The sequence below is a fragment of the Pholcus phalangioides genome, unplaced genomic scaffold (genome assembly GCF_987345545.1).
Source record: "Pholcus phalangioides strain wild (caught in Gottingen) unplaced genomic scaffold, Ppha-v1.0 ptg000012l_1, whole genome shotgun sequence".
In the NCBI taxonomy this organism is placed as follows: domain Eukaryota; kingdom Metazoa; phylum Arthropoda; class Arachnida; order Araneae; family Pholcidae; genus Pholcus; species Pholcus phalangioides.
The window spans coordinates 22,642,180-22,668,975 of NW_028301605.1; the positions used below are offsets into that span (position 1 = coordinate 22,642,180).

Sequence of the window (26,796 nt, forward strand, 5' to 3'; positions counted from 1 at the left end):
ATGCGTAAAATTTAGAAAATAAATATCAAACTGTCTGCATATAAGATTATAAAATCAGTCTCCATTGAAGACATCATTGAATACCGTCAAACCATAATCAAAACGAATCAAAGCACATAAAAAAAACAACTAAAAAAATGACACACACACACCATATTTTTCCCCGTAATCACTAGATAATCACACTATAATCAAAACAAATCAAGGCACTTAAAATAACTCAAAATGTTGAAACACACTTTTATTTATTTTTTAAGATTTCAGTTCAAATACCTGCTGAGGTGTGGAAGCTGATCTCTGAAGAAAGAGGACCATATCCTTTACCATTTCGTGCTTGGATTTTGAAAAAATATGTAGTATCCAAAGTCAAGCCTTTCAAAACAGTTGTCATTTTATCGCCAACAACTCCTTCGACGACCCAATCTCTATCTTTCTGGGTGTTGTCCGTGGTGTAAAATATGACATATCCTTGAAGGGGGGGGGGGAAAACAATTAAAAAATGTATACAAATGATAATATTGTGTGCATGTATGTTTTCTAATGCATTTATGATTGTCTAAGGCAGTGATGGGCAAACTTTTTTGCAGGAGCGGGCCAAAAAACAAAATGAAAAAAATTTGGTGGGCCCTATCTGTCATATTCTGACACTGATTCATAATTGGAATTTTTATGCTTTCCAATTACATGGTGGGATATGTTGTATTCTTTATAGACTGCCTCGGTTTCATTACAAATGAGACACAATGATTCATCTCTTAAACTGCAAAAATAAATGAGTATATTTCAGTAATTTTATGCATATTTATTATTTCATTTTTTTTTCACATGTAAAAATTTTAAAATCAATTTCTATTCAAATTCTCAGCTATGTTTTGCATACGCAAAAAATGAAACCTCCCCTCCCCCCAACAGAGTTTTTTTGAAACATTGAATTGAAAATTTCTATACCATTATTTTGAAATCTGTGACGGACTGGATAGAACCTCTATGTAGGTTACATCTGGCCCAGGGCCGTATTTTACCTATCACTAGCCTAAGGCACACATGCTCAACACATATCTCAAAGGTCAAATGTGGCCACTGGAGTCATGTAATATGGCCTGTGACCTCGAACCTAATTTCGTAAAAATATAAACTAAATGGCACATTTCCAGTCAACTAAGTGACGTACGGTTTCCCATCACTTGAGTGGCCGGGGACATATTCCCACATCACTCTAGTGGCCTGCGGCACATTTACTGATCACTTAAGTGACCTGCAACACAGTTCTAGAACGCTTAAGTGGCAAGTAGTACATTTACAGATCATTTAAGTGACCCAGAGGTATTTTTTACACACTACTGTGGCACATTCATATATGCCTAATGTGACACAGAGCACAGTTCCAGAACACTAAGTGACACACGGAACACAGTTACAGAACACTTAAATGACACATGGAACACAGTTCCAAAATGTTATAGTGACACATGGAACAGTTCTAAACTGCTATTGTGACACATGGCACAGTTTCAGATCACTCAAGTGGCCCACACTCATTTTCAGACACTCAAGTGTCCTACAAAACATTCACAGATCATTCAAGTGGCCTGCAACACATTTTCTAATCACTGAAGTGGCCCGCACCCTCTTAAAGGTTAAACACCCTTGGTCTAAGATGTGCATTATCTTTTTGAATTGATGTTGTCTATCTTTGAAACTCGTATTAAAAATTGTTGTCTTTGAAATTATTGTCGACTCTTGTTTTTATAAACCATACAGACTTAATAAGTAGTTCGTAAAATCAAAAGTTTCGACTGGCAACTTTCAGTCCCTCAATGTTTCTTTTCATGTCAGCGCATCTGTATATTATAATATACAGTGGTATTTTCAGCTACGAGTTAAATTTTTTATGAGTTAAGTTTTCCTGTGATCTACGTTAGAGTCACGAAAAAGTCAAGTAGCTCACCAATTCGGTTCTGCTGTTGAGCTCTACCCTATAAACTTGTTGACAACTTTTGTGTGTGGAGTGAGTAATGTTTTTCTTACATGTTTTAAGCCTGCAAATCAAATAATTGCTTAAAAGTTTAAGCATTTTCAGCAAACATTTTTTGCTCATAACTCACACAAAATTTGAGTGTAATCACTTTCAACCTGAGGTATGACTGTACCTTAAACTATTATTATTATGTTGACTTGAAGTATTATTAAATAATCGAAATATCACCTGTTATTTGGCCATTGGGCTGCTTCGGTGGTTGCCAATGCAGATTGACCACACTTCCATCATCTTCAGATGGAACAATGGTCAGGTCTCTTGGTGGTGAAGATGGCGCTGTAACATGACATTCAAATGTTATACTGTGATGGTAATAAAATACCAATGTTATAACAGTTTCAATAAGAAAAACTAAACTTGAGCTCTCTTGAATTCCCCATATCATTGCTATATAACACAAGTATAGTATATGAGTGCAAATTTTATTGATTTTGCTTTTTTCAATCGCATAAACCAGTGGTTCCAGCCTTTCATGCTTTAAGGTGCATATAGGATCATGTAATGTAAGCATTCACAGTTGGTTATTCAGTATTTGTACAGGGTTGTAAACGATTCTTCGAGATGCTTGCACTGGATCACTGGGAATCAGTTTTTTCAATGAACACAAAGGAAGTTTATATACCCACGAATAGATTAGAACTTCTGTAAGGGTGGGAGGGGGTGTACATTCAAAGATTAGCGTGCTAATGTATACACACCTTTAGGTATTCCCTATAGATTGCATACCCTTATAAATAAGAAACTTATGTACCCACAGAGATGCATAGGAGGAATGTATACCTCTAGATATGGTATATGCATAAAGCTTGGATACTTCTTGAAACAAGTTGAGGGCTTGTGCATTTCTAGAAATATGAAAGGAGTTGCATAATCCTCTCCCCGATACAATGCCAAAAATGTTTTCCACTTCTTTATTAATTTGCTCTTTTTTTCATTCTCTCATTGCTAATTATTTTTCTTGTGTCACTGAATGGACAATCCCAGGGAGTATGCATATCATTGGTTGAGAACCACTGGCATAAATGGTTGTGTAACAAAATAATAGACAAAGAACTTGGATCACTTTTATTCACTTACCAGCTTCTTGGGTGGTGTTGATGACGCTCATACTCCACATACTTTCCCTCCTTCCTTTGATAACTTTCACAGCAAACTCATACTGTGCGTTTGGTTTCAAATCATCAATCATACAATTCAGATCAGTCGAATTGAAATATTTGTACTTGGAACTTGACTGGAGGGTGTGGGTCGAGTACCTTATAGTGTAATATCTATTGTCGGAGACTATCTGATTTCTAGACAAGGTGGAATCTGTCCAGTACAACACCACTGTGGTAGCTGAGAGGACAATTGCTTTCAAACCAACAGGAGGCATCATCGCAGATACTGGCTCTGGCGCTACAAGAGGGAAAAACATTTCTATCAATATGTAGGCTTTTATCTCACAAATAGATTTTTTTTATACTAAACATATACATTGACCCGATACAAAATACAATACTAGAATCATAATGAGAAGACACTAATTTATTAGTTAAAATATATTATTTATTGATCATTTGCTTGTTGTTTTGGTGCAGGGACTTCTACCCGGCGGGGAATACTTGTATACTAATTTACATACTTACTCGCGAAAGTATTGCAATGCACGTGACACCAGTAGGTCGTTTCTGGTTGGGCTCATGCATTGAGATGGCCCTGATAAGAACTAAGCAGGTATGAAAACTCGTAATATCATATATCCTTTGGTAACGTAGACAAGCATCTTCCTTGTGCCGAAATACATTATTAAAGCAACAGTAAGCAAAGTAAAGAGTACAAGGACTTTGCTGTCATTCATCACATTGATGAGAAAGTTATTCAGATCATTCAGTCGACGTGGACAATCAAATTTTTTTTTTTTTGATAACCGATGAGTGTCAAGAATGTTTCACAGATGCAGAAAGCACAGATTCACATTGCAGAGAGCAGGCTGACATGACATTTACATAACATAAAAATTCAAGCATTAACCCCTTTACGATCGCAGACATAAAATTGTGTCAAAATGACAGTGGAATAAATTCAAACAAGTTCTCTGTGATTTTTTCCTCTCTCTTCAACATCGCAAAGCTTTATAATAACCCTATCTAAACCCTGAAGTTGCTTTTTCTTTCCCTCCTTTCTTTCTATACTCCTGTTAATGGTTTTTTTTCCTACACATATAATGTATCTTCCTACTATATGCTTGTAAGAGTGAAAGAAAACATGCAGGGTAAGGGTTAAAAGAGACACTAAAAAAACTATCTATCTCATCTATTATACTTTTTTCTCCCTTTCCCTTCCTTTTTCTAACATGCAGTTAGGTTAGGATGAGGTTACCAAATTTATTGCTGATTCGTCAAATATAGATAATCCAAATTCGTTGCCAAAAGCTTGTACATGAAGTGATTAACCATCTTCACTTAAAAATATGGAAGACAGAGGGCATCACGAGCAAGAACATGAAACAACAACACAACTCTGGCAACATAAATATGTTAGGGCCACTCCTGCATGTACATAAGCAATTCGTTAGAAATTCCCCAGAAGAATGTTCACAAGGCACATATGAAGTCAAGTATTAGTAGTAATGAATCATGTGTGGGGTAAATAACCCGAATAACTTTTGTAATGTTATACAAAGCACAACAATCATTTGATCATTTTTGTCACACCACGGTCATTTTCTGCACACGAGGGCTAATTAGACCGGGACCTACAATTTATTGCCGATTCCGAACGGCAGGCTTGTTTTTTATACTCGTCGAGGGGCTGGTGCGCTAACCCCACGATGGGGGACTCCCTGCGGTAGCAATTTTTGCTGCGGTCAAGTCGCCGTTTTTTGTTGTACCCCTGTGTCAGGAAAGTTTTCTGACAAGGACGAACTGGGTATCGAACTCGCGACACCTCTAAACATCCTTTGGTACTTTAGGCGAGCATCTTATCGACCGGGCTACCGCGCCCAGCACAACAATTAAAGATGAGTTTCCTATATTGCAAATTCAATTTTATCAATCGATTCATACAATGTAGCAATTATTTGGTTTCATTCAGAAGTAAATGTTTGTCAGTCCTTCAAGAAATTTTTGTGGTTCAAGCAAAAAAAGACATTGAAATACTTCTCCAGTATTTGTTAACAATGAATTCATTGAAACAATTCAAAAACCAAAACTTACTTGTTTCGATCAAAGTCTTAACAGTGTCATAGATCGGCTGACCATCTCCTATCTTGTTGAAGGCACGTAAGCTTATGACATACTCCACAGATGGATCTATGAAAAAACATTTCACGGTTTTTCAAAGTTATTCATAAATTTTATTCACCAACACATCGTCTATACAGTTGCAGGACAATACAATGCAGGCCATCATATAATATTTTGTCATGTGCATATATTTTTTTAGTTTTTATGATTACATTTTTAATTGGGTTACTGTATTTTTGAAATATATGACATCCATATTTGATATGGGCATCTTTTCTTCAGCCATCTTGTTGGGCATTTTGCCTATTGTGGCCTTGTATTTGAATAAATAGTTTTGAGAACTTGAGGGAAAAGAGGTCGATCTATATGTCTACATATCTTGTACAGCAGTTTCTTGAGCAGTTTTTTTCCTCTCTAAGGAGTTGTGATAGCCTCAAGAAAATCCAGGGACAGGCATCGGATCATAAATGCCATGGATGAGAAAAAGTTGAAAAAAAATCAGTTTTTCACCTGGAAGGTTGCAGATGAATAGCTGATTATTTTTTTTTTTGGAAAATCTAAAATATACACAAACTTTTCAGCCACTGGGCTAGATATGCGAGGCAAATACCCCTTGCTAGCTACAAAGAAGATTAAGCTAATCAAGACTTATTGTGTTATGCAAATTGATGCAATTTTTAGAAATACCATTGGCAGGCCCGATGTAACCCTAGTTGGTTACATTTCATACACTGGCATAAGGTTGTGCACCCTTATCTTGAATGTTTCTGAGGCATTCAACTGAATTATTTTCAGATATTTGAAAGAAAATGACAAAAGGAGTTATGGGCCCACTTCACGTTTTCACAATGAATTCTAGAAATTTCAGAAGCATACAGATAGGCCTATCTGCACATATTCATGCAGTAATGCTCAGACTTACATTAATTAGGAGATGCATGTTTTCCTGCAAAAAAAAATTAATAGTTCTCTTGAATTCAACAAAATTTGCAAGTGTTATAAGATGGAAACATAGACTGATGGAAACAAAATGCTTGAATTATGGCACGATAATTACCGAATAAGCTGGTTTTCGAAAGGCTCAAAGCTGAAGCAGCAGGTAAAGATGAAAACTTTGGTACAGATTTTTGGAAATAGAGTTTTGAGAAGCTTGGGCTTCCCTTTTTAAAGAATAGTTTGGGCACCATTTTATACTTGAATTTGAACATTACTCCCATTCTTAAAAAAATTCCATTCAAGGTGATGGTCATTGGTGACAATGTACCTTACAGATTATAATGAGGATTATATCGCAGACACAAGGCTGAACAAAATCATTATCTTGCTAGGAGGAAATTTCGTGCCAAAAAATATTTATTCCATAAGATGGGTCTTCTTAATGATCAACATCGTGTCTCTTGAAGATGTATCAATATGAAAAAAAAACGTTTTTTTATATATTTCAATGCATTACATAGGGATAATATAACAATTTGATTAACCTTTTTTTCAACGGTACAGGAATTTTTCTAAAAACTTGGTCCCTGATTAATTAATATTTAACGCTCAGATATTTATTCTCAAAGTGAACTAGTCCCCAAGTTTTGACTTTCTTTCACCTCACCCTCCCGTGGGACTCAAGACCTATCTCTGTGATTTCTGCCTTTGACATTCTGAGCATTCATATTCTTACCAGCTGTTCTCAAAAGCCCCCACAATGTACCCATACTTTCTATCTCAACCCTCTTTGGGTGTTAAAGGGTTAAGGCATACATTTGTATATGCAAAATAGTAACATGACTTGACATATTTATTATCCCTCGTTGTATGAACTTAGGGGGTAATTTCCTCAAGGAAAGGTACTGGAGATATGCAGCAGAGGGCCAAAAAATATGCTAAGGTATTTTTTCAGGTTATCAAGATTTCAAATTACAACTTACTTAAATTTTCAATCTTGTAGTGCCTTTGTTTACCATCCAAAATTTTATTATAGACATCAGGAAAACCTATGCCCCAGCCTATTGTATAACCTCTGACCATAATGTTAGGATTGCGTGGTGGGCCCCAGTCAACGCTCACAGATGTAGAATGTGGACGAGCGCGGATATAGCTAGGTTGATCGGGTACCTCAGACTCTGCAAATTGAAAATGAAACATCTTTAAGCATTGATACATATACATAATACATGAAATTTTGCAAACAGATCAGGTATATTTCATACATAGTAGTTCGTAATGTGCCAAATTTTTTAAAAAGTAAATACGCTGGTGAAATTTGGAGAGAAAAAAATTAACAAACCATTCAAATCACTCTGATAAGTTTCTGAAGAAATCCACTCAGTAGTTGGTCCAGTTCCATTCTCGGTTAATGCAGCAATTTTTATATTATACTGCGCACCTCGTTCCAATCCTAAAATCATCATCAAATAAAATCATATGAATACTGGATACCCTGACCGAATACATGGTTAAATAACGGAAGATCAAAAACAATAATCATTTTTCCAATATTCTGTATTACCTGTCAATGCATATAGTCGCCTCTTTCCATCTGTGGTAACAGAATCTGCTTTCTTATTACTACTTTTGGGTTTATAACGGATCTTGTAACCAGTGATTATACCGTTCTGTGACTCCTTTGGTGGTGGTTCCCACCTGACAATCAAACTCTGTAAATACATTAGAATAATCTCGTAACAATCATAACAAATTGTATTCCTTATTGCAGATTATATGATTGTAAGATTATATGAAGAAAATGGGTATTATGGAAAAATCTTAAACTCTTTTAATTTTCACAAAAATTTATTGTGCTTTACTGAATATGAACTTAATGTAATAGATGGATAGGTTATACGATAGAATTATTTGGTGTACAGCAGGGCTGGACAATTCCCTGGCAATAGTTTGCCATGGCAACTAAAAAAAAATTAATTGGGGATTGAAATTTTATTTCTCAGTACCGAATTTGTGTCATGATCTGGAGACAAAACAAAATTTTTGGACAACAAATTTGCAGGGGTGCAAGCGCCTCTCATCCATTTTGGAGCAGAAGTTTCGAAAATGGAGCAGAGCTAAAAACTAACTATATTTGCAATATAAGAAGTAATTTTTCTGTGAAATGCCAAAGTGGTTGGGACAAATAATTCAGAATAAATTTCCTTCACAAATTAAAGTCCATTTAAGTTTTTTTCTGAAGTATCTTTTATCTGTCACTACTAAAACATGCATTACTGAAATGACGAATAAAAATTATTAGACTCGCTTTAAGTGAAACACCATGCACACTAAAAACCTAGGCAGCAAGAATTTCTGCTGCTTGAAAACAAAAATGTCATTCACCCCGATATAGCAAAAAAAGTGTGTGCAGAATATAATAAGGGTTTCCATGAAAACAATATGTGTGTGTGTTGGAACGAGAGAGAGAGAGAAAGAGAGATAGATCACCCCTTCTTTTTTTTGTTTTAAGAGTTTGCAATCATACTGCACACAAATAAATGATTTCGAAATATCAAAAATCTAATGAATCAATTTGATTTTTTTAAAATACTTACATTCGAACTAGCTGGTTCTACTGTAACATTTTGAGGTGGAACGTCTGGCACTAAAAAGTTGAGAGAAACATTTCATTTGTTTTGCAAAATCAATAATAAATGCAATTAGACATTTTTTTGTTTCAATTCCAACAAACTAAATTTTTTTTTGACTTAAAGTTTTAAATGTACGAATGGAAATGTGACACACAACTATGGTTCCCACACTATATTTTTATGATAATCGAAAATTACCAGACTAATGGCAATATAATGAAAGTATTAAGCGAGAAAAAATTGTTCTAAATATAAGCTCTGGCTTGGCTCCATAAATTCTCGAAATCCCCCAAAAACTCACCAAGGAAAAAATACATGAGAAAATATGGAAATAATTATATTTCTCAGAAAAGTGGCAGCAAAAAAATAAATTTGAAACACATGGATGAAAAAAGACGCAGCACAGAAATAGAGTCAAATTTCAATAATTCGAATGTGCAGTGGTCGACAGCACTGAAAAATCAACACTGCAGTGTTATTTTTTTGCACTGGTTTGCACTGTTATTGTTTTTCTTCCATTTAAAATATGGACAAAATCCCTGAATTAGCTGCAAAAATTAATTAGTTGCTCATAAACTGATTAAAATTTAGTTTTTATAGCAGAAATTCAAGAAAAAATGTGAATATATGTTTACCAGCTGAATATGTCCTTGCCGTAATTTCTTTAGTACTCTGACCAGCACCATTCTGATTGAAAGCAGTGACCCATATGCTGTATTCTGTGAATTTCTTGAGACCAGAGAGTAAGTAAGAGGTATCAACAGTAGATAACTCATGCTCTTCTGATGTACCTTCTTCCATATAATAAACCCTGTAATGCTCGATGGGACCAGCGGATTCATCCGGGGGCTGCCATTTGACAAGTATAGTTGTTGGGCTTAGGGCAATGGCTTCTATGCTTTGTGGTAGACTTGGGACTTTTACTAGAATAAAGCAAATAAATCCAAATTTAGTTATGATAAGGATTTTAAAATATGAAATAATTCTCCCTTCGCTACAAAATATGCTTCAAAAAATAGAAAAAAAAAGAAAATATTCAAAGTTATCTCCTTGTTTTCCTGGATAGCAACAGTTTTTTTTATTCTAGCCTTTCATGATTTTGCTGCGCAAATTTCTGGCCCAAGAATTTTTAGAGTTACCAATACTTTCAAGTTTTTTGTGATTGGGGAACAGGTGATAATCACTACTTTACAGCACATCAAATCTAGTAACATCACCATATGAGGCTTTCCAAACAAGGGAGTTGGGTGGAAAATGCAAGCGCATCTATCGATGGTTCCCCCAGGCTTGGTAAGTAAAGAACTTCATGGTGGAAGACAAACATTTCATCACTGCACCACTCGAGAGCTTGGTGATAATCACTGGAACAAAATCAAGTGAGTATACTGCAGGGCTACACAAATCTTCAAAAATTTACATTACTATCGGACACGTTACTTAAAATGGTACATGTGTGAATCAGTGTTTTATATGCCAGCATCGAGCTTGTGGAAAAAAATTTCATGCTAGGTCAAAAATTTTTCTTGGGCATGTCGGACAATAGATTTTTTCACCCTTGGTATACCGGAAGACTAAGTATCTCCATTTGGAAATTTTCAAGTAGCTACACTGTTTTATATGCAAAATGCAGCTGAGCACTGTCATTGATGAGCAAAACTTGGATCAACACAAGCCCTCACTGCTCAGCGTGTCAGACATTCTCAAGTACTTTATAATATTGAGACATTGATTGTTGTCCCATGAGACAAGAAGCCCCCAAAGTAGAATAAACCAAAAACTGACTTACATCTCAGAAAGAAAAAAGAACTCTTCTGTGTAGAAAACACTACTTTGGGAATGTTTATCACAGAATATTTTGTCAGCCGAGGGCTCACTGCAAGGCAATACAAAAGATTCTGCTTTGGGGGTAAGTTAACACTCTTTTGCAGTCCCAAAAGACTTCGGCTGTTACTTTTTTGGGTGATTCAACCCGCTTCACTTTTCTTTGGGAGCACTTTTTCTATTTTCCTCCAGATCATCAACTGTCTGTTTGATTAAAGGGGGGGAAAGGGGGTTGAATGGCACATCTGCGACTGGGAGCGAAAACAGCACATCCCTTCTCAACAGCAAAATATATTGAGCAGCTTCCAGTTCATCATGCCCGATCGTGCCTTGGATCTCAAAAACACCTTAGTATTCCATGTTGCAAATGAATGATGAACAGAAATAAGAAAGTAATTCTTGGGCCCAAGAATTTGGCAGTGAAATCACTTGACGCTAGGATAAAAAGTTCAGTTGCCTATACATCAAATGTGTGTGGAAAAGGAAAAATCAACTGAAATACAGTGAAATCTCCAACAACACGACCCTAGAAAATATGACAGTTATAAGAAGGTTGCTGTTATTAGGAGGTTTAGTATTTCTAAGGAAATTACTATTCTGATTCTATGTGAAATTATTAAAAATCCATACTATATACTCCAGCATTCGTTTTGCATTGAGCATGCGACAATTTCGAATAAAAATTCTTGTGCACCCAATTAGCAATTACTTGAGACACCCCCCAGGGCTGCATTAGTGTAGCAGTGGGAAAAATAATTGCAAAACAATTTAAAAAATGTTTTGTCTGTAAATTTCAAACCATGAATGCATTAAATGAAATGATTCATAGAGGAAACTAATTTTTGATGCATTTCATGTTGCTAGTTTTCATGGTCATTTTTACACTGATGCAGCTTATACTTCTGAGAGGGCGTCAAAATGATATCCTACGCAGTAGAAAATTTTATCTTGCCCCCGTGACATACAGAGGAACCATATATATATATATATATATTTTATTCTCGTCGGGATTAAAGAAGAAGAAAAAAAATTCTTTCAGGGCAAATATTGAGGGCTATTTTTCTTTTGACGTGCATCATTCTTCTTTCATTTTCAAAAGTGGCCATTATTCAGAAATCCTTCTTCGAAGGCTAACCTCAATGTTAATCCAATGAGATGCGTTTTGTTCCAAGGAAATGTGGCCATTGTTTAGAGGTGACCGGAGATTTCTGATATATATCGGGAGGTTTTACTGTATAACTTTTTCCGGGGCATTTTTAGTTTAAGTATTTAATAAGTGGGTATAATGCTTTAAAAAAATATGACAAATTTTTTATAAATAAAAGATGTGAACAGTCACCTCTTTTATTGGTTTCAAAACTATTTAGCTATATTTTGCGGCTGTATCAAGACATATCATATCCAAAATGGGTTCTATAGCCGCTCCTTCAATTCAGATACGAAAGATTCTATTATCTATAAATTTCTTTAAATTTAAGCTATAACCTGTTGAAAGACAAACCAAAATTTGTCTTGAATAAAATTTTTCAAACTCACCTTCGGGTTGTGTTCTGACCATAAGCTTTTCGGAATACTGCCCAGGTCCATGCTGGTTGTATGCTACTACACGAAAAACATATTTTGTGTCCGGCTGCAGCCCTTGTATATTTATTTCCTCTAATTTATACCTTGTTGTGTTGAGCACCCGTTCTCTGATAATAAGAAAAAATATCGGACAATGAATCAATAAATACAGCGAAATCTCTTCATAATAATTCGTAACGGACCAAAAACAAATCATTATAAGAGATCTATATTGTTAGAGATGGAATCTAATGAATTGTACAGGGTGGCCGAGACGTCCTGGACACATTTTGAAAATTAATAAGAAAAATCAACCAATTGGCATAAAAGGGTGCGGTTTGCACTAAAATATTTATGATGGCATTGAGTCTTTTTTGATGAATTTAAGAAGAATACTTTGAAACTTCACTCACAGATAGTGCTGTATCATGAAAACTTTACATTATTGGCCACCTTGGTTTCCAAATTTAACACTTCCCCAGATTTATTCTTCTACAGATATGTCAAAGACAAATTTTATGCCATACATATAACCAACATCGAAGAACTGAAGACAAGAATCATGGAAGTGATCGGGACTCTTCCGCAATCAATATCAGCAGACACGTGGGTTGAAATGGAGTATCGTTTGGATGAATCCATAGTTACGAAGGGTGCTCATATTAAATTTAGATAGCTTCATGTAAAGCAAATAGTGGTAGACATTAACTATGCACTGTTTGTGTTGCATTTTATACGTTATGTTGAATTTTTGGTGATACACAGCCATCTGTAAATGAAATTTTGAACTGTTTTTTTAAAATGAAAAAAAAAAAAAAAAAAAAAAAAAAAAAAAAAAAAAAATCTAGGCCCTGATAAGTATTTTAGTACGAACCACATTTTTTCATGCCAATTCGTTGATTTTTTAAAATTAAATTTTAAAATGTGTCCAGGACTTCTAGCCCACCTTGTATGTTATTGCTGTAAGAAATCTTGAGGGAAGGAGATAGTTATTATTGTACAGTGATAACTTGACTTATGCCATTAATTCGTTCCAATGACGTAAGTCAAGGTCAATTTTTTAATGACATAAATGCTGGAGGTTCCCTAATTAACTTCTAATTTCCATCAGTTCAAAAGTTGCTTTTAATTGCTTCTCTAGTTTCAGAATTAAGTCTTAAGTCTCATTCCAAGCACAATTTGAAAAGTTGAGTTCAAAAATTATCCTTATGTAAAACATAATTACCTAGATGATGTATTTTCCATGTAGTAGACAGAATACGCAAAAATATTCCCATTAGTCTTCACAGGTGGCTTCCAGGACAAAATAACGAATCTTGGGAAAACTATCCTTGCAGAGAGTTCACGGGGAGCTGATGGCGTGTCCTTCGAGCTGATGAAACCTATGTTATTATGAAGGTTAGCAGCAGTTACAGGAGCAAGTGTAGTTGAAATAGTGGAGTCTTTTCGATTAGTTTTGATTAGTCAAAGTTAGTTATTGGATACAAAATTTATAAGAAAGAGCAGAGGGGAAAATAAAAGCAACAAAGTTCAAAAGTCAAAAGCAATTGCAAAGCAAGACATAAGCAAAAGCACATACAAAAAATAAAACAAATAAAAATTAGAAAATTCCATTTAAAAACAACTAGCACAAAGAACAACTAATGTAGTCAAGCTCGGATATAACAAAGTTATACAGGAATGTGAAAAACATTCATCGTATGTTTATACATAAGTTTTAAAAATAGCAATCCCAAAAAATCAGAAAAAATTACAAAAAATATGCATGAGAATCTCACGCGATAGAAGTGAAATTTCTAGGTTGTTTAACCTAACCCCTAAGCAGTAGGAATAGTGAGGAAACAGTTTTCCTTCCCACTTGATCCTAACCCAATTTTCTTTTCTTCCAAACTGTGTGCATTGCCGTCGTACTAAAGGGGACGTTCTACGATTCTAGCGGTGTCACGTGGGTAGGGAAAGATAATAAATTGTCTTCGTCCGACACAAAGTGCCCAAACCAACCCCCCCACCAAACTTTATTTTCTTACACAGCTGAATCTCTATTGACATCCCCCCACCACCACAACTCATCTGCTTCTCGAGACTTCATCACATATAATCAGTCATTCTATGGAACCAGTTTTCAGGAAAAAGAAAGTGCCCCCCCCCACCCCCTTCTGTGATGGATTTTCTTTACCTCACAAAATTTTGCTCTTATGTCACTGAAGAAATTTCACTTCAATAAAAAGAGACAGTTGTTACACTAGAAAAACATATACCATTCATTTATAATTACCTTGCTCCAAAACCATAAGCTGCACTGATGCTTGTATATTTCCAGCAGGGTTTGATGCAAAACACTGGTAAATTCCAGCATCCCCTATGACCAGTCCCAGAATCTTCAAGTTGTTACCATTTACAATTTGGAAATACTCGCTACGGATGAGGTTCTCACCGTCCTTGAACCACTGGACTGTTGGCAAAGGTTTACCATAAACTTCACACGTCAGCTCTATATCGTCTTTTGCAAAGGCAACCCTGTTCTTCGGTGCATGGACAAACCTTGGCGGAACTAGATGAAAATGATGAGTATTGTTATGTTTACAGAAGAACAATTTTTTGATTCAGAAACAAGAAATTTATTCTCAGAACTGGAATATAAATAAAAGTTAAATTATTATTAAAACATGGTGCTGCATATTCTTGTATCTTGATAATAAGAAAATTTAATAACTTTATAAGACGATGGGAATCAAAAACTAGCTTATGAACAAATTCTCCCTAAGTATTAGTGAATGTGAATCAAATTACTGCTCCGTTGCATTATTTTGTGCCTCACGGAAAGAATGTGACGTTGACAGATACTGGCAGAAAAGACACATTTGGTGAAGTTGCTGTAATCTAGATGTTTTCCCGTGTATTAGGTTAATGTGGTACCAAATACAGCCACCCATGAGTAAGAATTCTAACTACAGTCAGCGGTCAACTTCGCAAACCTATAATTTATTAACTGCACGTTTTCACACACTAATCTTCTGGTCCCAAACAATATACTATTCCTTTAAACGTTTCCTATCAGCCATTTACAAACAATTTTTCATGCCTTATGGATTCATAAAAACAAGCGTAAACTATATTTTTGCCTCATTATTTCAACTACACATGAGTGAAAACATTGACTTGCGACATTAGCCATGGAATGAATTAATGCTGTAAGTTGGGGAGCTACTTTATTTTAAAGGAGCCATGGGAGAAAATCAAGTGAAAGAAGAGCCACAGCAGAAAATCAATCAATCCGTCGAAAATAGAAGTTACATTGGGAGGGTCATTATATAGAAAGTAAAACATATATGACAGTCATTCTATGAAAACATTTGGGACTTATCCTACTAGTCGTTGTAATGGAACGGTCACTATAACGTGGGGTCGTTATAATGAGCGCCGACTGCATTAAGTAAACCAAGCTTGCTTTTGGATGCTTGATGATAGTGAAGACTGGAGAGGATGTACAGTTAAGATGCATAGTCCAGAGGGCATCACAGGATGGATAAAAGGTTGGAAAACATTTCTAAGATAGGATATATTTACCATGCACATTAACAGTTGCACTTGAGTCGATTGAATCCTCCTCATTTTCTGCTCTGCACATGTATGTCCCAGAATCTTCTTCCTTCACTTTATCTATATGCAAACTACCGGAGCCCATTATACTGAATCGGCTATCTAAATACCTATCAGGATAAGGAATATCAAATAGTAAAATTATGAGCTGTACCATAACTCTCTTGACGAATATTCACCATACCAATGAGTTTGCCAGAAGATTTACCAATAAGTTTTGTCACAGCATGGAAAAAGTTTAAAAAGATGAAAAGTGTTTTCCTTACGCAAGATCAATGGTGGTCCCATCTTTCAGCCATGTTATTTTCGGCCTCGGGTTGCCAGTAGCGACACAATCTAAAGTCAAACTATCACCTTCTACGACTATTGTACTCTTGGGAGGCATAGCAATAAAGCTGGGGGCACTTGGTTTATCTTGAGCTGAAATAAAAAGCAAATCATAATTAGCAAGGCTGATGCAAATTGAGGTAGATAACTCCAATGCTCTAAAAAAAACTGAAAGAATGATATACAGCAGCCGTCACTTATTAGAATAACAAATAACATGTTATCATTCGAGTATTTTATCATCACTTCCGCAAAGTCAGAATGGACCAATGTCATAACATGGGAAGAAATTCGTTTATAGTTATTAAGGACTTTGGCTTATATTATCAATTTTTTTACATATAAAGTTTTCTATTTTTTACATATTTTGAGATTGCGATGGAAGCAGACTCACACTCCCCCCTTCATAAGTTATAGTTAGCAACTTGCAAGACTATCTGAGATCAGAAGGCTCCCTTATTGTCAAAAATTTCCGTTCTCAGTGTTGAGGATGTTATTAATCTATTATTCACAGAGTGGCATAGAGAATTGGAGTTGTACAGTTAGAAGTTGCAGAATGGCAGTGGGCTAGCGCATGACAATTACAGCCAGACAGCTCTGTTGCTTACCCGTTCTTGTACTATTTTAATTAAAAGATTTAGTTAAGTTATTGTTCGTGATCTATGTTTTACATATCATTTCACACAGTTCCAGGGCTGCAACTGGGGGGGGGGGGCAACTTGCTCTGGTGAGCCGTGTGCCAGAACAGAGGGTGCACAAATTTCATCCTTTCATCTCCCCTTCAACATCACAAGGGAGTGCCAAAATATATGCTTGCCCCAGCTGACTAAGCACCTAGTTGTGGCTGTGCACAGTTCACAATTTCTTAATTAGGCTGTAATACCTTCTATGGTTCTTCGCTGCTTTTGCAACGGCTTTCCTGTAGTGTGAAGGCATGTTTAAGTTAAAAAGAAAGCCCCCTTTTTAAATTTTAGGTCAGTTTCCTTCAACTGACAACATTCACACATCCTTGGCCAGGATACTTTCATAAGGGATCTGTGGAACGTGTGAGAGAAAGTTCCATTCCAATTCACAATTTTTGAATAAAAAAATGATTTCAGCTTAAATTAGGGGGGGGGGGCGGCTTCTTACAACAATATGAAAACAAAGCATGGTTTAATATTTTGAAACCAGTTATGTGTAAAAGAAAAACGAAGCTGTCCCATTTTTATACACATCCTGTTCTACCAAACGGGATACATGGTAATTGTACTCACAACTGTCCCATTTTTATACACATCCTGTTCTACCAAACGAACCACGAGAATGCTCATATTTTACATGATTAATTTCAAGTGTACAGATAAAGTAGGGCCTTGAAGGGGGAAAAAAAACATGAAACAAAGACTACAAGTGCTGAGAGTTCTGCGATGATCAAGCTGTAGTAGATTTTGTGTATACTCTCTCTCTCTGAAAACATACCTAGTTCAGTTGTGTAAATAGACTTTCTTTGGCAATGAATCAGCTACTTCAAAGGTGGAAGTTCTCTGTTGGCTTATTGGGAAAATTCACAGACAAAAAAATTCAAACACAATTGGATGAATTAAAGTCAGTGGTGAAAGTCAATAATCCTGATTTTGAGAAAAAAATAGGTGTTACTAGATGTAATACAGTCCAATGTTGAAAATTTTGTGATTTCGATCATTCAATGTAGTGGAGAACTATTGAAGCTGTATCTTAGTTACTTTTTTTTTCAAAAGTTTAGCACTTCTAGATTGTATTTCTGGACTTTGTCAGAATTGTTGAAAATGTGATCTACACCCACTGTAACTTTAACCCCTTCAATTCATGACCATACAATGCGACAGAAGAAAAATTCATTGATTGGAGGGAAAATTAACTGAAGACTGTTTATCATCTTTATTTTTGAATATATTGAATCAATCATGGCAAATCTTGTTTAGCACTAACAGAAAAATTTTAAACTCTCTGAGCTGCATGTTACTTACCGTAATCTCCATTAATAATTAGTTTCCCTCGGTTGCTAAGACGAAACTTTTCCACACTAGATGCGTTACACTGGTAGTACCCTGCATCTAAAACCTGTACATCATCTACTTCTAAAGCTCCGCTAGGAAGTATAGTCATCCTCGACCTATCCATTTTCAAGGGTTTCTCATCTCTCAGCCATGTTATTGTTGCAGGGGGTACAGCTTGTATAGAACATGGGAAATACGCAGTATGTCCAGGAAAAAGAATTACATCCTCTGGGTGTCGATCAAATTTTGGCAACGCTGAAAACAGACAAATATTAAATAAATAAATAAGAATGGTGCCATAAATCCATCAAGCTATTGTTTGTTTATAATTGTTTCTTAACTAAAGGTGCAGGAGAGCAATCTTGGGTTGCGGGAGGTTGTGAAAGTGGGAAAATATTCCATGTTATTTATCTAAAGGTGTGTGTGCAAATGTAAATTTAAGTTTATTGTGGGTATGGGAAAGTGAAGCAAAGTTTACTGGGGGGAGGGATATGTGCGGTCAAGATACACTATATCATACTGTTTATAATCCTGTGATGTTTGCTAATTTTATGAACTAGAAATTGTATGTTTCAAAGCGGCATTGTTCTGAAAATAACAATTTTCTAAATATGCCCATACATTCACTTTCATGGTAAGCTAATTTATTTAGGTATGGAGAAAACAATTTATTCTTTTGTAACTGCAATAATTTACATGGATTTCGGGCCCTCTGTCGTTGTCATATTGCTGTTCCACCATTATGCCCATGAATCTGATAAGTAGTGAGGGCTGTATAAACACCTTAGAACATACAAAAACTCCTGTTATAGGCTCCCTTAATTACTTAATAGTTGCTCAGGATATTGCGAATTGGCTGCATTTCATTTGTTTTGGATATTATAGTAAAGCCGGGTTCACACTGGACCTGTATGGTAAGACAGAATTTCTCAGCCTTTCTAAGCCCAAGGACCAGTAAAATATCCGAAACAATTTGACGGACCACTTGTTCCCATATTACGGAAAATTCCAGTATTTTCAGTAGTTGCAAATCGTTTTATACATTTGTCCAGTTTTTCAATGATGCTTATTTAAATTTGTAATGTTTACTAAAATCATGAATGAACAGTGTTTTCATAATTATTATAATAATTATGGCTACAAATATTCATCTCATATATTTGTCGGGTTCAGCGATTTTAACTTAGCAATTTTAACTGCGATTAGGAATTTTGCCGACTTATAGCAATGTTTCTGGTGACACCTAAGCCGTCCCATATTTTAGCGTATTTAAGATCACAGTTCCCCTTATTTTTCTTCAATGAAATATGGTCATCCATTCATTCAAAGTTTTTTTTTCCGCCAAATACATTTTTGTTTACTGAGCTTTGTAGCAGCCCTTTATTTCTCCCACCCATCATCCATTTTTGCAGTAATTAGCAAATTTGTCATAAATTACATCTTTCGGCTACAATCAGTGATATTCTGTATTTAGGATCACAATTTCCCCACATTTTCCTTAATGAGGTATGGTGAACCTAAGTATAAAGGTACAATTTTTATTTGAACTTATATGGATAAATATAAACTAAATCAACCAAATAATTTTTCATTCAGTTAGAATCGAATTGTTGAGTCTGCCTGCGGCCTACCTTACACCATCATCATGGACCATAAGTTGAGAAAAGATTCGATAAGCGATACAACCACAACATCAACACAGATAGGTTAAAAACACATGCATTTTTGGTTTTTTTAAACTAAATATGGGCTGATGGTGCGGATTGTAGCACTGTAAGTATCAGTCTAGTGTCAACCCGGCTTGAGACCTTGAGATCAACAATATTGATCACTTTTGATGTCATTCCTAATAGGATAATTGTTAAATCGGACTTATTCGTTATTAAGCCACCCTGCTTATGAAGTGATTTTCATTCTGTCCTCAGGGGTGACGTTATAACTAGGTCTGACTGTATGAGTAAGGTGTACATAACATATTGTTTGTTCAGATTGAAATGTATGCCAAATATCCATTGAAAAAACACTTCAAAAAGAGCCAATGAAACTTACAAGCAATTTGTAATTTGGCAGAACGACTAACTATGGTTCCTAGTTCTTCCTGCGTTGCTGAACACTGGTAAACTCCTTCATCAGGTCTTTCTGTTCTTGTATGCAGGACTGTCTCGAAATATAGGGAACCATTCCCTAAAATATACCTGCAAAATAATTAAATAAAAAAATAAATTATGTTAATCTTAATTTATAGGTTTTCGATATTTGATGATGATTAATATCATCATCTTTGGAATAGCTCATATATAGTCCTTCAAGCTTTATTTGATCTCATCCTCTCAATTTTTAAACATAATTCATGTCATGTACTTATACAGTGGATCCCGCTTATAATGTTTCCAAAAAACAATCATAGACATCACAACATTTCGTTGTGAGCAGGAAAACGCTTCTTTCTCAAACAGGAAATCTTTATGAGAATTTATTAGACTTGAGATCACAAAAATAAGTCGTACTAAGCGGGAAAACAAAAGTGGGAACGTTATAAGCAGGATCAACTGTATATAGCTGAACAATTCCATTCCATCATCAATTAAAAAAATATATTACCTGCAATTTTCTATGAAAAGTTTCAGAATAATCTCGAGTGATCCATAAGTGTATCGAAAAATCTGTTATTTGTAAATGAACAATGCAGTTACCGAAAGTTAGGAAAACTTTGGTCTAAAAAACCTTTTTTAGTTTTCTTCAACCATCTCTCACTCAAAAATTTCACATATCATCTACACTTATGTGACTTTTGTAGTCTACAGGTTGAGTTTCGAGGCTCCAAAAACTGGAAAATGACCCTATCCCCAAGGAATGAGGAAGTATTTTCAACCAAAAACGACAAAAAAAAGAGGAAAAAAAAAATTAAATTAAGAATTGTGGAAATATGCAAAAGACATGTCGTGAAAGTTTATTAACTGGCCGAAAAGGGCAATTCAAAAAATTGGTTGTGATAATACATATCATGGATGACTTAAGCATGGTTTAGTCATCTTTTGCGTCAAGTTAAAGAGGATTTTCCCCATTGAATTTAGTATTATGCCAACCATAAGAATAATAAATGTAGAGTTATGAAAGTTCTACTGAATTTCTTTTCCAACATGTCAATTTTGTAGAATTCATGACACCCTGTAGGTACCACCTTTGATACGAGGGGGGTGAAAAAAGTAGAAATTAGTCAAAGATGCTTTGTTAGTGAGTCTGCCCAAATTTTGGGGCCCTTTTAAAATTATGCAGCCTTGGACAAATGTCCCACATTGCTCATGTTGAAATTGGGTCACAAAGTGACTATATACTTGTAGAAAGGCAGAAGAAAAAATAACCACTAGACAGCAGATGTGATATTCCACAAAGGAATGTGTATGAGAGGTACATGTATGATTAAATATTAGTAGTAACAGATGGATGCGAGCAAAGAAAATAAATATTTTAGGGGGAAAGTGCCCAAACTCCATGAATGGATCTTTAACCTCTGGCAGGAATTCTCATTAGTATGTGGTGTGTAGAAGGATGTTATATGTTTGAATTAGCCAACTATATGCTATTCAAGTGTCTTTATTTTCCTCATTGTTGCTTTAGTATGCGCGCAGCCTAAGAAAGATGATTTACCTTCTTCTATCTGTGAATTCTACGTTCCTTCCATCTCTCCACCATCTTATAACTGGCGGGGGATCACCAGTTGCTGAGCAGTCAAGTGAAGCTGGACTATCTTTGATCACAATGGTGTCACTTGGTTCTGCTATAAAACGGAAATCGGCGAATTTCCTACTCTCTCCTACAACGTAAAAGAGAAAATAAATGAATAAATTCACTAAATTATGATAAGCATCAATAATATCGGTTATACAATCGAAAAAATATAATCCTCTTGATAACGGCCACAACACGCTATTGAAAGCCTATGTAGAAAATATCTCCACTCTGCAATATAGTGTCTTGTATTTTTACAAATTCATATTCCTCAGTACTCTCCGTGCCTGTATGAAATTGTTAGATAGACACACATGGAAATTATTGTCCAGTAATTCGATACGAGCTCGATGATGAATGAATGTCAAACTATGAGGTACCACTTACCATATCTGCATGTGAAAATATTAAGATTAATTTCTCTAGCGGAGTTCCGTAGGCCTATTTTTTTATTTATTCATCAAAATGACTGATTTATTTTTATTATTTAAAAATGTTTATATATATATTTTAAAAATTTACTGTTTTTTTATTTTTCTTGAATGACTGCAGAGCCCCAAGGGCTCCGCGGATATAAAGAAACCGCTGATAAGCCCTAAAGTAGCATATGTCAAGATTTGTGATACACATCACAGAACAATCTCAGTAAGAATTTGTAAAAAAGTGCCCTCTGTGTGTAGAAAACACTTATGGAGTTTTTACCACTGGACATTGCCAATTCAGCAATGCATCTGAAAAGTGGTTGATAGTGAGGAAAAAGAGGAAAAAATGAGTGGAAGAGAATTTCCATTCTCCTCTCTTCCAGCGGAGAAAAACTGAACGTCTCTTTATTTTATGTTATGTAGTCAGGCTTGGGAGCCATACTGAAAAAAAAGTGTGAGGTAGTATGCCATGTGATATAGTTCAGGGGTTGACAAATCTCAAGTCATCATGATGACTAAAAAAATCTGCATTAGCGCCTAAAATTTTCAGTATGTGATTGCTAAATTGGAGTGTGAGGATGACAAAAACTTTATTACTTCATGACGGCACATTTTTTTAACATGGGAAAGGAATATTAACATCTTGAGTCGGAAAAAACATAATTTAGGACCATTCCTCATGAGCAAATATTATGCTTGGCTCCAAAGAAATTTGGACGGCGAATGCACGGGCTAATTACTTAATTCCCCCTCGCAGAATCTTCATTGCTGAACCGCTGATCCTAGAGGCATACTCCCAATTAAAAAAGGTATCCAAATAACATGTAGAAGATTAGATGTACCTGTAGCAGATTAACCTGTATATACGTGATTCATATTGAAAGGGGTTGTTAGTTATCAAAATAAAGAAAATTATTTTTTTTATACAAGCACCCTGTCCTCAAAAACCCAATTAGAAAGTTGTTGCCCTGTCTCTCCTGAAAGGGGAAAAACCAATTGTTTTTAATTGAAATATTCGTAGATATTTGAATTCAAAAATCGGTGTAATGTTGCGGAAAAACCGCATCCAAATTTTTAAATTAAAATATCTCTGCGATTATTGTACTTTGGGATACCAAATTTTTTAGAGACATCGACAGGGCAACAACTTTCTAATTGGGTTTTTGAAGATAGGGTGCTCGTAAACAAAAAATATTTCTTTATTTTAATAACTATACAACCTCTTAAAACATCATTAACGTATCTGAGGCCAACACATTATTTGAATACTTTTTTCTAATTCGAAGAATGCCTCTAGGATCAACGGTTCCGCCAGTAAAATGCGGGAAGTTGAATTAAGTAATAGCCCTGTATAATTTTTTTATTTGTCGAGCCTGATACAGTCAGCTCATTTCTCACTCACTCACATGCGCGCGGATGGATAAGATAGCCTCTTAGAATATCCAGAAAATTCAGTTTTGTACAAGAGGGGGCGAAAGAAAGAACTGCCAAGAGGAAGAAAAATTTTAGGAAAGAACAAAATACCGAACAAAAATATTGAATTTCGTAGGGGGGGGGGGAAGGGAAACATGATTTTGAGCCCCACGCAAAATCCCAATTACGGCTCTGCTTTGGTATTAAGAGTCTTACAGTATTGTTCGATGAAACGGGACGTATGGCCAATTCGATTTCTTTCGGATACAGTTTATCAATTGGTTATTTTTATCAAAAAAAAAACCACCGAATCTCACATTAAACGGCGTGTATTGTATCTCTGACAAATTTATCTATGTTCTACACACTTATACAAGGGAAAAAACCCGCCCAGCAATTTCAGCGACGGATCACGGATAAGTATCATAAGTATGATACACCGCGGTACACGGGAAATAACAAAATACAGTGTGCTCGTACATAAGAATGAGATTTTTCAAACAAAACACTGTAAGGCCTATAAAATATGAGAATAATTTTTCAGAAGAAGGATTCCATCCATCAGTAAATAGGAGGCCCCTCAGAAGAGGTTTCACTTAAAAGACCATCATACATTTAATAACAGATAACAGTAGCACGTGCGATTTCACAGCACTCGTGCGATTGAGGGGAACGAACTCTTTTTTTTTCTCTCTCTTTCTCGTTACGTAAAGAGAAAAAAAATAATAAACCGAATCGGATTACTGAACTTACGAAGAGGCGAACAAAAATAATCAAATAAACCCTAATCAAGCCCCATCTTCTTCAATAAGAAGAGGCGCATTCGCCAGTTCCCTCAGACTTCCTCTTTTAAGGTCCTAAGATCGTAAAGGAAGATAATAGCGGCGAGAATTCCGCCACAAAGAATAGAAATACGAGTGCAGAAAAAAAAACCCCACACAAGTGGTATATAGAGAAAAACCTAAAAAGTCTATATTTAACTCTTAAAAGCAGTGGAAAAGATGGCTATTTGAGAGATTTTGGGAGGCCCCCGACCCTTTTCTAGAACAGAAGTATAATGTCAAGGCTTCTGTTTGATTGCCTTTTTCCCACAACTTTAATGGAATTCCTCTTCACGGACAACACGCGCTGTTGATAAGAAATAATAACAATAAAAAATTATGTTTCTAACCCCTAGAACAGCTTAGCTATCTGGGAAATGCTTATCTTGAAAACCCTTTACTCCCTATTTTAGGGAATGAAGTTTCAGAATATTGCAGTTTTTATGCTTGAACCCGACCTCTTCCACGGACACTAATAAAACAGATCTCCAAGACCTGGGGGGAATTTATTCAAAAGCGATATCTTTTCTTTTTCCCGTTGATAGTTATGAGAATATAAAAGAAAAATACCACGGAACCTGTTCTATCGCTTTTGATGAAATTCGGTCGCAAGTCAGAAATACCAAAAATTCATGAAGTGTGTTGATGGCGAATGTTTTTGAAATCAGAAATTTACGTCCGCGATAAAGCCCGCTGATTAATCATCTTAACCTTTTAATTGGCAAGCATCGAAATATCCTGGGGAGAAAAATTTTTTAGTAAATTTTAGGTTTATATTAAGTAAATGAAGTATGGTGAAATCCGGACTATCAGCCCTAGTGTCGCGGAAGGGCGGGCCGGATAACAGAAAAGCAGGAGTTCTATAAAGCTCACTTCATACCTCCACCATACCATCAAAAACCACCATTTTAATGCCAAAAAATCACTCTTATTCATATTTTGGGACTTCTTCGTACAGGTCAGTACGTAAATGTATATGTTACTGCCATAGCCCGAAGTCGGACACTTCGCGAACCTAAACTTCGGACATTGGCCGGATCAACTGGGCTGGCCAGTTCACGAAGTGGCCAACTTTGGTAGGAAGATATACATAATGTAAATGTTTCTTATGTACCGTACGTTTTAAAAATGTATTACAGAAAAAGGAAGTCCAAGAATATATTGTAACGAAAATTATGTAAATAATTCTTATATATTTATCATTTACAATACAATTTTTCAGCTGTAAATACTCATTATCTTAAGTAAAAATGAAAATTTGTAAGTATCGCTAAATTGGCAACAAATTTAGCGAAGTTTGGCGACGGCTCCAATGACCTGGCGACGTCATGTCGCCAAGAGACTAGGCCGGCTAGTCGAGATTCTACTGTATTCAGATAAAAATAATAATTATAGTCAATATTAAAAAAAAATATGGGATGTGGAACTTCAGGGAACAAACACTGTATTTACGTAAATTTTAATGGCTTAAAAATGTCATTTATTGCTCACCAACTTTTCTATCATCGTTGAAGAATGCACAGCAATGTCTTCCCCATACATGGTAAAGTCGACGCAGCTTATTAAAATCACAGATAATATAATCAATCGGCTGTTGTTATTACTTGTACAAGGAACAGAACGGACCCATATAAAAAAAATTCGATAAAAAAAAGTTACCGGGACTTCAGTGTGTTGATGCTGCCAAATTTTTTCTCGTCGAAAGTGTTTTTTTGCACATTCTGACGCCAAGGTTTAACCAAATTTATTTTCTTCTCGTAGGTTATCGTGATCAGACTGCATAGGAGGCTAGAAGGTGTTCTCTTTCCTCCTTTCCGTACTTAATGTCGTAATCAGTCCATAGTAATCTCTGTGATTCATACACGTGTGGAACTGCTTTTGCAATGGCCTTATAACGAAAGTAAATGTATATAAAAAAAAAAAAAAAGAGTTCTCCTTTAGTTCTTGATCAGTTTCTTTCAGTTGACCAGATTCAAATTTCTTTTCCCGAGAGACTTTCTCAAGGGATCTATGAAACGTATCGTGTACTTTAAAAAGGAAAAAACACCGTGATTCGTGATATACATTGGACAGTTTTATTCTAACGGCTTCACAATGGCTGGTTAACAGAAATGTTAAAATTTTAGCTCAAAGCGGGGAAAAACAGAGGTCCCATTTCAGAATTTAAAAAATTGAACAATTAAACATTTTGCAACCGATTGTGTAGGTAAGAAAAACAGTTGTCCCGTTTTACCAAAAATCGTTTACC

At 35.5% G+C, this 26,796-nt stretch overlaps 1 protein-coding gene across 4 annotated transcripts in view; it reads right to left on the minus strand.

The window, feature by feature from the left end:
• The window catches only part of LOC149079873 (neogenin-like), a 46,661-nt gene that overhangs the window by 12,540 nt on the left and 7,325 nt on the right, over positions 1 to 26,796 (minus strand). For 3 of the 4 annotated variants that reach the window (XM_089240377.1, XM_089240378.1, XM_089240380.1), the window contains exons 2-18: positions 21,812 to 21,977; positions 20,213 to 20,358; positions 18,134 to 18,418; positions 16,085 to 16,238; positions 15,786 to 15,928; positions 14,494 to 14,769; positions 13,444 to 13,660; positions 12,192 to 12,346; positions 9,470 to 9,757; positions 8,799 to 8,848; positions 7,766 to 7,913; positions 7,544 to 7,654; positions 7,185 to 7,379; positions 5,236 to 5,331; positions 3,116 to 3,436; positions 2,207 to 2,314; positions 274 to 468 (exon numbers count right to left, since the gene is read on the minus strand). In XM_089240377.1, coding sequence (XP_089096503.1) covers positions 274 to 468; positions 2,207 to 2,314; positions 3,116 to 3,436; positions 5,236 to 5,331; positions 7,185 to 7,379; positions 7,544 to 7,654; positions 7,766 to 7,913; positions 8,799 to 8,848; positions 9,470 to 9,757; positions 12,192 to 12,346; positions 13,444 to 13,660; positions 14,494 to 14,769; positions 15,786 to 15,928; positions 16,085 to 16,238; positions 18,134 to 18,418; positions 20,213 to 20,358; positions 21,812 to 21,977 — 3,054 coding nt within the window. The remainder of the gene's footprint in view (positions 1 to 273; positions 469 to 2,206; positions 2,315 to 3,115; positions 3,437 to 5,235; positions 5,332 to 7,184; positions 7,380 to 7,543; positions 7,655 to 7,765; positions 7,914 to 8,798; positions 8,849 to 9,469; positions 9,758 to 12,191; positions 12,347 to 13,443; positions 13,661 to 14,493; positions 14,770 to 15,785; positions 15,929 to 16,084; positions 16,239 to 18,133; positions 18,419 to 20,212; positions 20,359 to 21,811; positions 21,978 to 26,796) is intronic. The other variant, XM_089240379.1, reaches the window with a different exon arrangement.